Here is a 17,430-nt window from a genome sequence, read left to right as displayed (position 1 = left end):
CAAGGTTATTGTTATACATGGGGATTACTATTAACCAACCTCACTGATTGATTAAAACAAAAAATGTCTTTAGTATAACCCAGCAATGGTAAGCTGTAATTTCATTAATGATAGTTACTGAGAAAGGTCAGAAATTTAGGGCTAAATCAAAGAAAGAGGTACATGGGTACTATAAAATATTTTCACAGCAAAGAAAAAAAATACTCTGTTAATTCATCTCTGGTTACTGAAAGGTTGGTACAGATATCTTTGTGTTGAAAGTTTAAATAGCTATCACAGCATTTCATAAATTTAAACTTGAACTGAAAAGCTTTTCTTGTCTCCAAAAGAAAAATAGTCACATATTACTTACATAGTAATTACAGGCTATGCAGCTGCCCTACAAAGCTTTACTATAAATGTGTTAAGCATGAACTACTACATAAACCTCATTCAAATTACATTAAATGTTAAGCCAAAGAAATGTCATCCTCCACACCACTCCACACAATTGCTTACAAAAGAACAATGGCCATCTCCCTAGTCTGAGACCTAAATAATGTAATAGAATCAATGTTGTTGATTTAGGCTATGGGCGGTTAAAAGTCATTACTGTTATTCGTCACCAAGTAAAGAGGTCTCCTTCCCCCTCATTATGCAAAAGTGAAGCTTATGCTAATGCATACAAAGCTAAGAATGAATAAGCTTCTTTGGAATACCATTTAAAGATTGAGATTTCAAGAAAAATTACATGGCTTCTATCATGATAAAAATACTGACCTCAATTTCTACATTGCACTGATCCTTGCTTTAAGCCTTTCTAACATACAATTTTAAAGCTTACACAGCATTTCCATTTGCCTAATACTTTAAAAATATTTAGCTGGTCACACAAAGCAGTGTAGTCATCTCATGCCAGTAATAGAAGAGTATAGAGGACGAACCTACAAAATGTTTCAAGGGAAGTTAGTAGAGGCATGATTTAAAAAATTTCACTTTGTCTTTAGAGGTTTTTATATCAGACATTCATAAAATGCAGCTTTAATGCTGTTATTTGATTTACATGTATCATTTGAGCTCTGGAACAAATGAATAGGTCAAGATTTGGAGAATATTGTGGCAAATACAGTTGTCAGATTTACGACCTAACACCTAGAGCAATCTGGGAACAAATCAAAGTAGGCTTAAGCTATATTTTACCTGAATTCAAACACACAGACCCATTAAAATGTAATACACCCTTACAACTTTCTATTTTTTCAACTTGTGTCCATAGGATCCTATTTAATGATTAAAAATATCAAGATCACCAGGGATGTAATGTGAATATCATGTAAACCTTGATGATCATGTGACAAAAGCAGCGCTCTTTGTAGCTTTCTTCCTAAAATCCCAGAAAACCAGTCTAATTATGAGACAACACTTGACACATCCAGGTTTGGAAACATTCTTAGGACACCTGGCCAGAACAGCTCAAGGTCATAAAACAAGAAGAGACTGAGAACCTGTCATAGAACAGAGGAGACCGGGAAAACATGACAACTTAATGCAATATCCTATAACATCCAACTAAAATACCCCAGACAGGATCCTGGAGGAAAAAGAAGGCTGGTGAAATCAAAATGATGTATAAACTTTCATTATCATGTATCTGCATTTGTCTATTATGAGTTATAAATCTTTCATAGTTGTATAAGATAACAATATGGGGATTTTCTGAACTAGCTTTGAATTTTCTCTGTGAATCCAAAATTATCGCTAAATGAGAGATTTTGTATGGACAAGCTGTTTATTTCTAGTAATTGAAAATTAAACTTTGTCTATGCTAATTTTAAACTATAATGAATCTCTTAGTCTTAAAGTGCTGTCATATTTGTGGCAAGTTAGAGAATCTGTAGAAAATGGACTCCAGGAACTCAAATTCATCAACTCTACTTGCTTTTCAACAAGCTTTTCCACTGAGAAAGTCTGAGGAGCTTCACACGCAACAAACCTTCCCTAGCAGCATTGCTTTAAAACTAGATATCTGACTGTGCTCTGCTTAGTCGCTCAGCCGTGTCCAATCCCAAGGACTGTAGCCCACCAGGCTCCTCTGTCCATGGGATTCTCCAGGCAAGAATACTGGAGTGGGTTGCCATGCCCTCCTCCAGGGGATCTTCCCAACCCGGGGATCGAACCCAGGTCTCCCACGTTGCAGGCAGATTCTTTATCACTTGAGCCACCCGGGAAGGCTTGGTGTCAGGAAGATAACTGACAGCAAAGTGAAAAAAGAAACACAGAGCCTGTTTCTCTACTATTTATGCTGCTGCTGCTGCTAGGTCGTTTCAGTCGTGTCTGACTGTGTGTGACACCCCAGACGGCAGCCCACCAGGCTCCTCTGTCAACGGGATTCTCTAGGCAAGAATACTGGAGTGGTTTGCCATTTCCTTCTCCAAAGCTAAGCAAATTAAAATTTCCACTTGTCTCATTCCTATAGTAGATTGCAAAGGAACCTCTCACTATTTAAAGTGTTTGGTCTATTTCAAATCAGTGCTGTTGATGATGTGATTTTAGAAAGTATAGTGTCATAGACCTAGGGATATATAAAATTGAGATTTTGAAATGAGTATATACATTCAGGAGAGAATCAATAGCAGTGCCTGTGAAAGCACAAAGAAAGGAAATTTCATTTCCGTGAAAGTATGTTTACATTCAGGCAGTTGAATGAAACCTAATTTCTTTTTTAGGAAAGAAAATTAGCAAAAAGGCAGGATATGAAATTTTCTGCAGATCATGATTGTAGTAGGTGTGATGCCTGTAGTTTCAGAAGACAGGACTAGGAGGAAGGCAAAACAAATTTATAGTTAAACTCATGTGTTACATAGGAATAAAAAAAAACTTGGCTGATTTATTTGATCATAAAAGGCAAGGTCCTGGGAGAATTTAGACTACAAAAATGTTTTATATTTATTTTCAGAAAAGATTAAAAGCATTTCTGGGCTTATCATAGAGAGATGAGAGATTGGGTTTGGGGTTTTCTGATAAGAAGCACAGAAAAGAGTTGGAAGAGTTCTCCATGAAGAGATGAGAAATGGGAAAGTGACAGGAAGTCCTTAAATGAAAATCCCCTCTGTGGATAGTGATATGCCTTTTCATTCTTATCTTGAATGAGATCTCTGTTTTACTGCAGACCCTACAATCTACTATACCCAGCAGCTTTCTGTAGCTTCGGGAACAGAGCAGTAGTTGAAGGATACAGTTGGGGTGAGTGGGTAGTTAGGAATTCAGCAGGGATATAATGGAAGACCTGGATAGGGCCATGACAGAGAGAGACTGTGCTTCAGGAATCCTTGATAGTGGGGGATAACAGATGGAGTGAAGGGTCAGACATTTTTGTAAAAACTCAATGAAAGAGTAACGTCAAAAGCCTAGATGACTTCAGTATATAAAACAGAAGATATTTGGCTTGGAAATGTAAGTCATGTGTGAAAATAATACACCAAAATATAAGAGTGTTTGGTGGTACAACTAACACTGTCTTTTTCTTGTCTAATTATTCAATGGTCATCTAACAATTTTCCACATATACGACATTCTTACCTTCCTCTCGGCAAGTCTGCATCATCCTTTTTCCACCGCACAGTTGGCTGAGGATCGCCCTGGACCTGACAACGGAACTCTACAGCTTCTTCCTCCAGCACCACTTGGTTAATTGGCCTTCTGAGAAATGTGGGTCGTTCTTAGGGAAAAAAAAAAGTAAAATGAAATGAATGTTGTCCATATTTTAAGCGCATTATGAAAAAAGCATAAAAAACATGTGGTTTACTTTTGGCACATAAGTACCTAATTTTATAGCTCAACTGTCTTGATAAGGCTTCATGGAACCGATTAACCTAACTGTATAAAATGAAATATTCTGGAACACAGAAATAGCTACGGTTTGTATATAAATCCATACTATTGGTTGGAAAATAAAATTGATTCTTTTGTGAATTTCTGAGCTAAATCATGTGGGTCTTGTCATAAAAATCTGAACATTGAATCCCACAGAAAAAAAAAAAGAAAAGAGATGAAGAAGATTATTTTCATCTATTAAAATGACTCAGAGTAGGAAAATTGAAAGTTGAAACCAGTGGAAATATTAAAAAGGAAACAAATATTAATATTCCATCAACAATGCTAGAGAAAACAAGAGTTGTGTTCTCAACATAAGCATATATTTCCTAGATTTTTTTACTAAGGTTATCCATTTGATAAGGACCTAATACTTCCATGGGCTTCCCTGGTGGCTCAGAGGGTAAAGCGTTGCCTGCAATGCAGGAGACCTGGGTTCGATCCCTGGGTCGGGAAGATCCCCTGGAAGAAGGAAATGGCAACCCACTCCAGTATTCTTGCCTAAAGAATCTCATGGTTGGAGGAGCCTGTACCTACCTACCTACCAGGCTACAGTCCATGGGGTTGCAGCGTTGGACATGACTAAGTTTACTTACTCACACTTCACACTTACAAACACTTAACACTTCCATGAATGTTTTCATTTCATATGCGGAAAACTGTCTACTTGATTTTTTTGTATGTCTGAAAAAAAATCTGTCAAACTAATTTTTCTTAAATAAGAAAACAATATCATTAGTAATTAATGTAAACTATTTACTGTCATACATAATTTTCTAAGGCTACTTCTAATTTTTCTCCTACGTGTTCCAGATATTTGCCCATTTTAAAAACATACTATATGTTTGCTTATTTCTCTAATATTCTGCTTTAGTGTTTCTGTTCTTTATTCTTTTGCTGTTAATCTGTACCTAGCACTGTTAATTTGGATTCTAAATAAAGCATGGAAAAAAATAAATCCCTATCTATAAGAATCTCACTACTGAAAAGAAGTATAAAACAAAATGTAGATTTATGTATCTACAAATACTTCAATTCTTTGTCTAGTTTCCTTTTTTTTAATAATAACCTGATACAGAGAAAATTACCATTTAATTTTTTATTAGTCCTGGTCTCTCAATCATAGGCAAGTACAGTACTGCTACTTATTGAAGTAGAAAAAGAGGTCAAGTAAAAGAAAAATGAAATCCATAGGGAGTGGACACAGTTTATATGACCATATGGCCATATTTAGTCTCTTGGAACTTTAGTTTCAAACCCAATTTAAAAATGTGAATACAGTGGCACAAAAACTGAAACATATTCAGCAAGAAATCTTAAAGAAAAATACAACACATCAAATAACATAAGTTGAGTATAAACTGGATGTATATGACTTTATTGATTAAATTGAGACCCATATTATAAAACAAATGTGTAAACTACGAAAGGATATTTTACTGCAATAAAGCCAACCATCTCTGGTATTCCAAAGGAAGATAACTTCATCTCGCCACAGTGAAGAAGACAGTAGTGATCAATTTCTTTAAACACAGACCTGCGCATACTCAAGTATTTGTATACTGGGGTCCCAAAATCTCAAGACATAAAACAAGGCTCATGGGACTTTATTATGAAGAACTTTTAAATGCAGGATTTAGAAATAATCCAAAACACTTGTGGAAAAGTTTGCTTCAAAGGATTTTAGGTGCTCAGAATCAATCAGCTATAAGCGTGCCCCCCTGACAACAGAAGAAATCTGCAAGTTGGATAGAATTAATTAGTGTTAGCATTAGACTACTGATCACTATGTGCACCAGTCAAGTATTTTAGTTCTGGCAGAGTTAATATTGACTCTTGTTTTTGGCAGTATATAACAGGCAATAGGATCAGTATCTTCTGGTGAAAGTAGAATATTAATAGAAAAAAAAATGAGTTGGCATAGAAAGTAGGATTGATTTTTTTCCTTCACTATCACTTAGGGACAGTTAGTCAGTTCATTCAAAAACTGTAATAACCCAATATTAAAAGAGAGCCAGACTACTGTATATATCACTGATGATTGAGAAATCATCAGTCAGAGTTTCCTTCTGGCTCCCTCAGATTTTAAAGGGGGAATTGTCCTAAAATTTGGCTAATGGATGAGCAAACCAAGAGAAGTCTTTCCTTCAATTCACTCCTTCATTTAATATGTGTTAATGCAACTTCCCCATGCCAGACTTTAGTGTGGTAGCTGGTGAAGAGTCAGCAGCTTGGTTTCACCAGAAAAGTGGAGAGAGATGAAGTTACTTAGTTAGTAAATGGCAAGACTGTGACAGGCCTTGTATGCCATGTCAAAGAATGTGAGTTCTGCACTTAAGGCAATAGAGAGATGCTGAAATATTTTAAGTAAGGAAGCATCATTTCTAATAACCATATGAAAAGGATCATGTTAAGCAGATCTGTGGGAGATGAATTAGAAGAGAATACAAAACAGTGAAGGTCAAAATATTTACTATAATAAATTATTTCAGTTTAGAACTGACACAGTGGTTCAAGGGATGTGGAAAAGGCACAGAATGAAGAAATACCAGAAATGGATGATCAATCAGATGTGGAAGGAAAAGTCTAGGAAGATTTTCATATATCCATTTAGCACAATGGAACACAATGGCAGGTAAGGTATGGATCCATGAATGCTTAGATCTTTTCATCTCAGAAATGGTGAGATGTGAAGAAAGATGTGAAAGATGAGGAAAAAATGGACCCCTTAACACATAAGCCATTGTTAGCCTTTTGTTGCTTGAAATCAGACGCATTCTTAATTAATATGGTAAACATATTACTATTTATAGAGAGGAGAAAATAAATATGCTCACATCTATAGACACAGAAAACCTGTTGGATTAAAAATTCTAAATAAAGAAGGAATCATAAGAAACTTCTCATGCATGATGAAGACATTTTATCAGAAACTAAATGCAAAAGTTACTTTTTTAAAGTAAAATACTAAAGTCATGCCTACTATAATTGGGGACAAAAAGGACACACTGACTTACTGATCAAAGAGAAAAAGAAGGAAAGTGTGAGTTTTAGAGAAGAACCAAAATACTCATTACTTGCAGACACTCCACAATACAAATAATACAGAACAGTAACTTTGATCACAGATAACTGTGACAAAAGATAAGAACAACAGAAAATCATGGCAGCAATGCTGGCAGTATTGCAAATTTGGGGATTTTAGGATAAACTGTGGCAAATTCACACATTGAAATATTAATTCTATCTATTTATCTACCTCTCTAACATGGAAAATTTTCATGGCATGATGCTGAATACAAAATAAATTTCATAAGAGTATATAGATAAGTTCCATTAAAATACACATGGATATTTTCAACAAAGTTTTTGTATGCTTCCATTAACATGCTACCAGTCATTAAATTGAAACATGTGAGTATAATTAATTCAAAGAACAAACTTTATATTAGACTTGTCACAAAAATAAACTTGTTTCTTTGTTCAGGGTATACTACCAAGGTCCTTGAGTACTTTTTTGGTTATCATACTTGTTGAAAGTCCCACTGTTTTGTATGGAGACACATGGAAGCACATGATTTATAATTTCAAGAAGGAAGAAAGATATGGGATTTCCTGCTGATGAACTCAGAAGGGGTGGCGAACTTTGCAATGAACTTAATTCTTTTCCATCCTCAAGTAGAGTTTAGTTGCCTAGCAACTAGATAACCACAGAACAGCATATGGCATAGAATTTTTGGAAGTCGAACATTATTTGTAGTGGAAAATGCAATTCAATTCATTAAAAAAAGAAAGGGACAAGGCAAAGAATCTGCAATCAGTTCAGTTCAGTTCAGTCACTCAGTCATGTCTGACTCTCTGCAACCCCATGGACTGAGGCACACCAGGTTTCCCTGTCTATCACCAATTCCCAGAGCTTGTTCAAACTCGTGTCCATTGAGTCAGTGATGCCATCCAACCATCTCATCCTCTGTCGTCCCCTTCTCCTCCTGCCTTCAATCTTTCCCAGCATCAGGGTCTTTTCTAATGAGTCAGTTCTTCTCATCAGGTGGCCAATGTATTGGAGCTTCAGCTTCAGCGTCAGTCCTTGCAATGAATATTCAGGACTGATTTCCTTTTGGATGGACTGGTTGGATCTCCTTGCAGTCCAAGGAACTCTTAAGAGTCTTCTCCAACACCACAGTTCAAAAGCATCAATTCTTTGGCACGCAGCTTTCTTTATGGTCCAACTCTCACATCCATGCATGACTACTAGAAAAACAGTATCTTTGACTATATGGACCTGTCAGCAAAGTAATATCTCTGCTTTTTAATATGCTATATAGGTTTGTCAGAGCTTTTCTTTCAAGGAGCAAGTGTCTTTTAATTTCATTGTCAGCAGTCACCATCTGCAGTGATTTTGGAGCCCCCCAAAATAAAGTCTGTCGCTGTTTCCATTGTTTTCCCATCTATTTTTCCATGGAGTCATGTGTCCAGATGTCATAATCTTAGTTTTCTGAATGTTGAGTTTTAAGGCAACTTTTTCACTCTATTCTTTCACTTCTATCAAGAGGCTCTTTAGTTCCTCTTCACTTTCTGCCATAAGTGTGGTGTCATCTGCATATCTGAGGTTATTGATATTTCTCCCGGTAATCTTGATTCCAGCTTGTACTTCATCCAGCCCAGAATTTTGCATGATATATTCTGCACAAAAGTTAAATAAGCAGGGTGACAATATACAGCCTTGATGCACTCCTTTCCCTATTTGGAACCAGTCTGTTGTTCCAAGTCCAGTTCTAACTATAGCTTCTTGACCTGCATACAGATTTCTCAGGAGGCAGGTAAGGTGATCTAGTATTACCATGTCTTTAAGCATTTTCCAGTTTGTTGTGATCCACACAGTCAAAGGCTTTGGCTTAGTCAATAAAGCAGAGGTAGATGTTTTTCTGGAACTCTCTTGCTTTTTCCATGATCCAACAGATGTTGGCAATTTGATCTCTGGTTCCTCTGCCTTTTCTAAATCCAGCTTGAACATCTGGAAGTTCTTGGTTCACATACTGTTGAAGGCTGGCTTGGAGAATTTTGGGCATTACTTTGCTAGAGTGTGAGATGAATGCAATTGTGCGATAGTTTGAGCATTCTTTTTCATTGCCTTTCTTTGGGATTGGAATGAAAACTAACCTTTTCCAGTCCTGTGGCCACTGCTGAGTTTTCCAAACTTGCTGGCATACTGAGTGCAACACTTAAATAGCACCACCTTTTAGGACTTGAAATAGCTCAGCTGGAATTTCATTACCTCCACTAGTTTTGTTTGTAGTGATGCTTCCTAAGGCCCATCTAACTTCAGACTCCAGGATGTCTGGCTCTAGGTGAGTGATCACACCATCGTGGTTATCTAGGTCATTAAGATATTGTCTTGTATGGTTCTTCTATGTATTCCTGCCACCTTTTCTAAATATCTTCTGCTTCTGTTAGGTCCATACTGTTTCTGTCCCTTATTGTGCCCATTAACACAAAGAATAACCCAGAAGGATGTCATCTGCATATACATGGCACATTAGAAAGGGTTTATACCTGAGTATATTGAGGGTGTGCCTTACAACATAGTAACATCGAAATTTACCAATTTGGCGGTATTTGGTCACCACTTTAAAAAAATTGTTCTAAGAATTTCCATAGTACCTTTTGTGACAATTATCTCCAAACTGTGTTATTTGTTGTATCAATTGTTTTCTGCTCTTTATACTAAGTTCAGTTATATTTTGTAATTTTAACTGCTTACAAAGAATAGCATGTTAAAAATTGTAGTTTTGCCTACAATTTATTTAAATGGTAAGAACTGTTTTCAGTTTCCTTAACTAAGCTTTATTTCCATAAAACTTAAGACTCAAATACAAATATTAAAGAGTAAAGAAGTTGTACAGGTAGAAATGTATTTTAAATGCTTTGCCTTTGTTAGTGCTACTGTTACCATACGCCAAACACAAAGTCACACCTCTTTCAGACACACATTACAAAAACTACAAAGGAATTATCTTGGAGTTCTGTGTCAAAATCATTTGCAAATAAATGTATTTAGAAGGATTTGAAAGCAAAATGATAAGAGAAACATCAGGTTGATAACTGACCACATTCAATACTAATTAATACCCCATGAAATTTGTATTCCATGAAGATCTGAACAACTAAAATAAATATACATGAAAAATCTTGAACTACTGTCTAACAAGCAAACCTAATTTAACACATGTCAAAATAAGGTCAATGATTTTTCCGTATTATCACCTTATGTCCGATCACATATTGAAACATAGGGGGAGAAATCTCAAGGGCTATTTGCTGACTGCTTATCAATTAGATTACAGTCCCTCTGAATGGCTTGATTCCTAATTATACAGCCATAGAGTGATCAGAGAAAATGTCTTTGCCAAAGCAATTAACTTTTTTTTTATGAGATTAACTGGATTTGATTCACCTGCATAACTTGCTTACAACGTTAACCTCTCTCGAGACAGCAGTATTGTTTGGCAGTGTGGTACTACGTAAAGTACAGGTCTCGAGTGGTCAGGTCAATTTAGTAACAAACTGGCATTGTGGAAAAATCCAACTTTGTATGCAACTGTAATAAAATCAAACGCCAAGTCTCCTTGTAGTTGTGTCAATAATATTCAGAAAGCAAAGGTTCAATTTAACCCCCAAATCATAAATCTGAAATGTGGTTGCATAATATATCTTAAGTTTCTTACTTACATGCTACATTGAAGGAAATTAAGTGCCCAGAGAACAAATTTCTCTTTTCAACTGTATCCAGTCAGTTTGAATAGGACTATAAAATTGGTAAAGGCTGTGCCGTGACAGCTATTACTAGGACAACCCTAACAATTTAAAAATAAGCTTTGTTTGACATTATAAAAGTAGCATTATGACAATAATTAGATAGGCAGGGTCCTTGAAGTTCTCTAAGACTAAAGCTATGTCGTAAAAGCACATGAGACCTAACCACTGCTTGTAAACCTTATCTCAACTTCAGCTAACCCAAGAGGATCCACCACCCAGTCGTGTCCATTAAACCGGGAAGTCAGAAGGCTAGTCCTAGTATGTCTCCTGGGATTTAAATAGGTATGTATGAGGGGCCGGGGTTATGACAGCCATTGAATGTGAATTACTGTGCCCTTCCAAAACAGACTTGATGATAACGATCAGTCTGCCTGACTGTGATTAAATAAATCCTGGCTGCACTAATTTCTTTTCTTGCCAAGAATTTTCTTTGACTGAGAGAAACCATCCTGTGAAGTAAAAACAAACGTAGGTAAATGTTCTCAGAGGGAAAAAATAAGTGCCTTTCTCACCATGTTTTAGAGGGAAACTTTCATGTTATTGCTGATACAAGAGTCATGCTTGGAGCCGGGACTTGCCTATTCATTTTTCTCCTCTATTTAAACACTTAGAGCTGGCACATAGTAGGTGTTCAAGAGATATTTGTTAAATAAGTGAACAAATAAATATTTTTTTGTTTTAAGGTTTGCAAGTTAATATTATTTAAAAAACTAGATTTTATCTTTAACAGTTATATTGATTTCAATAACACCTTATGTTTTGAATTCTTAAATGAGGACATGCATTATCAATAAAACATAGATATATTCTAAGGTACATTATGAGAAAATTCTATTTAGAAAAGATTATTAAAATCCTGAAATGCAAGAGAAGTTAAAAATCCATGAAATAAGAACAAGATGCTATAAATAAGAAATAATTCAGAAAAAGAGCTAGGAGATTTACCATCTAATTAATGAATTTATGCTTGACAGAAAAATAGAACAGAAAAAAATGAACAGTGTATTTCACTGAGTTGTTTGAGTATAGCATTTTTAGATAAGATGCTCACTAACTGTGTAACTAGTAAGAGAAAAAAGTGCCAAACAAAGGCATGATATTGAAACATTTCAGAACCATGGGATAAAGAGAAGGTACTGAGTAAAGTTGAAAGAAAAAGAAAAGAAAATGATCACATAGGAATCAAAAGTACAGTAGACTTCTCAAGAGTAACAGTGAAAACAAAACAACACTTAAATGACAACTTCAATATTCTAAGCAAAAATATTTTTTAAAACTGGAATTCTATAACCAGCCAAAGTATCCACTGTTTTGGATAGAATAGAGACAGTTTGGTCTGGAACATGCTGTAGGCTCCAGTCAAGGAGAAATCTGGCAAAAAACACTGTTCTGAATACAAGAGTTAACTAAGAAAAAAATACAAATACAGGATACAGGAAACAGGGAATCCAGCAGCAGAGGAAAAGGGAGATGAATGTCAGAATGAAGTTTCCGGGATAGATCTAAATAGCATCCTGGTTGGACTGAACAGAAAGTCTAAGGCCTCCAGAAAGGGTGTAGCAAGAGTGGACTTAACAGCTAAACAGAATTTAGAGAAATTTAAATCTCTTGTTTCAGATTTCAAGAAGAATTCATGACAGGTATAGGTAAACACAAGTAAAAGGAAAAATGGACTTATTATAAACACATTATTGATAGGGGAGATTTTTGCAGAAACTACCACCTCTGGCATTAATATGTCTATGGTCAATAATGTGTTAATTGAAAGAAGACCAAATATAAGGCCAGAAAAGTAATGCTACTATAATAGCATAACACTTAGCTCACAGTCCACATTTACAATATTATAACTTAAATTATTGGTATTAATATAATCAATGTTTCTGAAGTCAATACACTGAAAGGACAAAAAGAGGGTGAGTGCTGGTGAGAAATTGGGGAACAGAGTCATAAGAAGTCAAAATAGTGTATAAAATTGTAGAATAAGCACAAAGAAATATGAGAGCATCCCAGAAGAAAAAGCAAAACAGGCTTATAGAAATGTTCAAAGATGAGAACTGTGTGTGTGTCTATATGGAGATATGTGTGTTGGGAGGAGGGGGCAAGATATCTTTGCATGTCATTGTAAGTTTTGTAATATTTCGAATGTCTATTAGAAATATAGCATATAAAATCATTTTTATGTATTACTTTTTTAAACATTTAAAAATCTTTGGGAAAATTTTCTTATTTTGGTTTTTTTTTTTTTTTTTAATGACAGTTAAATTCTGCAGAATGGATATCTCAAGTCTACCCATAATTGGAAATTTAATTATATACTTCAACTCTACTATTTTTTTTTGGTCTTCAGCACCTCTAGAAGTTAATTGACATATGTAAATTGCTAGGAAGTGTTTCTTATGAAGACATCATGGTTTCCCAGGTGGTTCAGCGGTAAATCTGCCTGCCAAGCAGGAGATGCAGGTTCAATTCCTGGGTTGGGAAGGTTCCCTGGAGAAGGAATTGGCAATCTACTCCAGTATTCTTGCCTGGGAAACTCCACGGAAAAAGGAGCGTGGAGGGCTGTGGTCCATGGGGTCACCAAAGTGTTGGACATGACTTAGCAACTGAACAGCAGCAGGAGGCTGTGTTAAAGATTTTAGTGTCCTTCTGCTCTAAATGCCTACTTCTAATTTCTAGATCTGGTACTGCCATTTAACTAGGATGTTATTTTCTAGTCAGCAAATATTAAACAAACACCATAAAACAGTGGCTGAGAAGACATACCCCAAGTCCAAAGTCAGAAGCAGGGGCTGCACTTTACTGGACTGGCCGTGAGGAGATACCCCATATCCAAGGTCAGAGGAACCCCAGTAAGATGGTAGGCACTAGACATACCCCGGGTCTAGGGGCAAAGGAGAAACCCTAGCAAGACGGTAGCAGGGGCAAATTCATGTCTAGAATCAAACCCCAATCCTGCCAGAGATCTTGAGAGGGCTCAAACAAACCTTGTGCGCACCAGGACGCAGGGACCCCACAGAGACTGAGACAGAGCTCTGGTTGAGTGTCTTCTGTGGAGGTGCCGGTCAGCAGTGGACTGCCACAGGGGCAGCGGCTCTGGGTGCAGCTGACTTGGGTAGGGCTTAAGTCCTCTTGGAGGAGGTCTACATTAATGACACCATAGAGCAGCCAGAACTTACACAGCACAGGGAAATGCACTCTTGGAGGGCACGAACAGAGCACTGTACACCAGGACGCAGGAGAGAGGAGCAGTGACCCCACAAGAGTCTGAAGCAGGCTTGCCCGTGAGTGTCCAGGAGTCTCCGGCGGAGGCATGCCTTGGTGGTACCCTGCTGCAGGGTTGGGGGCACTGAGTGTGGCAGTACATGCATGGGATCTATGGGAGGAGGTCACCATGATCTTCATTACCTCCACCATGGTTTCAGTTCAGCTCAGTTGCTCAGCCGTGACCAACTCTTTGCAACCCCATGAATCGCAGCACGCCAGGCCTCCCTGTCCATCACAAACTCCTGGAGTTTACTCAAACTCATGCCCATCGAGTTGGTGATGCCATCCAACCATCTCATCCTCTGTCGTCCCCTTCTCCTCCTGCTCCCAATCCTTCCCAGCATCAGGGTCTTTTCCAATGAGTCAACTCTTCGCATGAGGTGGCCAAAGTATTGGAGTTTCAGCTTCAGCATCAGTCCTTCAGTGAACACCCAGGACTGATCTCCTTTAGGATGGACTGGTTGGATCTCCTTGCAGTCCAAGGGACTGTCAAGAGTCTTCTCCAACACCACAGTTCAAAAGCATCAATTTTTCGGTGCTCAGCTGTCTTCACAGTCCAACTCTCATCCATACACGGCCACTGGAAAAACCATAGCCTTGACTAGATGGACCTTTGTTGGCAAAGTAATGTCTCTGCGTTTTAACATGCTATCTACATTGCTCGTAACTTTCCTTCAGGCTGAGAGTGTCTTTTAATTTCATAGCTGCAATCACCATCTGCAGTGATTCTGGAGCCCAAAAAATAAAGTCTGACACTGTTTCCATTGTTTCTCCATCTATTTCCCATGAAATGATGGGACCAGATGTCATGATCTTAGTATTCTGAATGTTGAGCTTTAAGCCAACTTTTTCACTCTCCTCTTTCACTTTCATCAACAGGCATTTTGGTTCTGCTTCACTTTCTGCCATAAGGGTGGTGTCATCTACATATCTGAGGTTATTGATATTTCTCCCAGCAATCTTGTGCTTCTTCCAGCCCAGCGTTTCTCATCATGTACTCTGCATAAAAGTTAAATAAGCAGGGTGAGAATATACAGCCTTGACGTACTCCTTTTCCTATTTGGAAACAGTCTGTTGTTCCATGTCCAGTTCTAACTCTTGCTTCCTGACCTGTATATAGGTTTCTCAAGAGGCAGGTCAGGTGGTCTGGTATTCCCAGCTCTTTCAGAATTTTCCACACTTTATTGTGATCTACACAGTCAAAGGCTTTGGCATAGTCAATAAAAGGGAAATAGATGTTTTTCTGGAACTCTCTTGCTTTTTCAATGATCCAGCGATGTTGGCAATTTGATCTCTGTTTCCTCTGCCTTTTCTAAAACCAGCTTGAACATCTGGAAGTTCACGGTTCATGTATTGTTGAAGCCTGGCTTGAAGAATTTTGAGCATTACTTTACTAGTGTGTGAGATGAGTGCAATTGTGCGGTAGTTTGAGCATTCTTTTGGATTGCCTTTCTTTGGGTTTGGAATGAAAACACCTTTTCCAGCCCTGTGGCCACTGCTGAGTTTTCCAAATTTGCTGGCATATTGAGTGCAGCACTTTTACAGCATCATCTTTCAGGATGTGAAATAACTCAACTGGAATTCCATCACATCCACTAGCTTTGTTGGTAGTGATGCTTTCTAAGGTCCACTTCACTTCACATTCCAGGATGTCTGGCTCTAGGTGAGTGATCACACCATCATGATTATCTGGGTCGTGAAGATCTTTTTTTGTACAGTTATTCTGTGTATTCTTGCCACCTCTTCTTAATATCTTCTGCTTCTGTTAGGTCCATACAATTTCTGTCCTTTATCGAACCCATTTTGCGTGAAATGTTCCCTTGGTATCTCTAATTTTCTTGAAGAGATCGCTAGTCTTTCCCATTCTGTTGTTTTCCTCTATTTCTTTGCATTGATCGCTGAGGAAGGCTTTCTTATCTCTCCTTGCTATTCTTTGGAACTCTGAATTCAAATGGGAGTATCTTTTCCTTTCTCCTTTGCTTTTCGCTTCTCTTCTTTTCACAGCTATCTGTAAGGCCTACTCAGACAACAATTTTGCCTTTTTGCATTTCTTCTCCACGGGGATGGTCTTGATCCCTGTCTCCTGTACAATGTCACGAACCTCCGTTCATAGTTCATCAGGCACTCTGTCTATCAGATCTAGTCCCTTAAATCTATTTCTCACTTCCACTGTATAATCATAAGGGATTTGATTTAGGTCATACTTGAAGGCTCTAGTGGTTTTCCCCACTTTCTTCAATTTAAATCTGAATTTGACAATAAGGAGTTCATGATCTGAGCCACAGTGAGCTCCCGGTCTTGTTTTTGCTGACTGTATAGAGCTCCTCCATCTTTGGCTGCAAAGAATATAATCAATCTGATTTCAGTATTGACCATCTGGTGATGTCCATGTGTACAGTCTTCTCTTGTGTTGTTGGAAGAGGGTGTTTTATATGACCAGTGCGTTTTCTTGGCAAAACTCTGTTAGCCTTTGCCCTGCTTCATTCTGTACTCCAAGGCCAAATTTGCCTGTTACTCCAGGTATTTCTTGACTTCCTACTTTTGCATTCCAGTCCCCTATAATGAAAAGGACATCTTTCTTGGGTGTTAGTTCTAAAAGGTCTTGTAGGTCTTCATAGAACTGTTCAACTTCAGCTTCTTCAGTGTTATTGGTTGTGGCATAGACTTGGATTACCATGATATTGAATGGTTTGCTTTCAAAATGAACAGAGATCATTTTGTTGTTTTTGAGAATGCATCCAAGTACTGCATTTTGGACTCTTTTGTTGGCCATGATGGCTACTCCATTTCTTCTAAGGGATTCCTGCCCACAGCAGTAGATATAATGGTCATCTGAGTTAAATTCACCCATTCCAGTCCATTTTAGTTCGCTGATTCCTAGAATGTCGATGTTCACTCTTGCCATCTCCTGTTTGTCCACTTCCAATTTGCCTTCATTCCTGGACCTAACATTCCAGGTTCCTATGCAATATTGCTCTTTACAGCATCGGACCTTGCTTCTATCACCAGTCCCATCCACAACTGGGTGTTGTTTTTGCTTTGGCTCCATCCCTTCATTCTTTCTGGACTTATTTCTCCACTGATCTCCAGTAGCATATTGGGCATCTACCAACCTGGGGAGTTCCTCTTTCAGTGTCCTATCATGTTGCCTTTTCATACTGTCCATGGGGTTCTCAAGGCAAGAACACTGAAGTGGGCTGCCATTCTCTTCTACAGTTGTCCACATTTTGTCAGACCTCTCCGCCATGACCCGTCCGTCTTGGGTGGCCCCACATGGCATGGCTTAGTTTCATTTGAGTTAGACAAGGGTGTGGTCCTGGTATCAGATTGGCTAGTTTTCTGTGATTATGGTTTCACTGTGTCTGTCCTTTGATGCCCTCTGGCAATACCTACCATTTTACTTGGGTTTCTCTTACCTTGGACGTGGGGTATCTCTTTATGAATGCTCCAGCAAAGCACAGCCCCTGCTCCTTACCTTGGATGAGGGGTATCTCC

At 37.8% G+C, this 17,430-nt stretch overlaps 1 protein-coding gene across 5 annotated transcripts in view; it reads right to left on the bottom strand.

Annotated features, from left to right (window-relative positions):
* ROBO2 (roundabout guidance receptor 2) overlaps nucleotides 1-17,430 on the bottom strand; it is a 643,927-nt gene that overhangs the window by 166,013 nt on the left and 460,484 nt on the right. For all 5 annotated transcript variants that reach the window (XM_061133903.1, XM_061133902.1, XM_061133905.1 and 2 more), the window contains exon 5: nucleotides 3,559-3,697. In XM_061133903.1, coding sequence (XP_060989886.1) covers nucleotides 3,559-3,697 — 139 coding nt within the window. The remainder of the gene's footprint in view (nucleotides 1-3,558; nucleotides 3,698-17,430) is intronic.

This window comes from Dama dama, chromosome 31 (assembly GCF_033118175.1).
Source record: "Dama dama isolate Ldn47 chromosome 31, ASM3311817v1, whole genome shotgun sequence".
Taxonomy (NCBI): Eukaryota; Metazoa; Chordata; class Mammalia; order Artiodactyla; family Cervidae; genus Dama; species Dama dama.
Note: the sequence above shows the minus strand (reverse complement) of the source record. Positions and strands in the feature narration are given on the sequence as shown.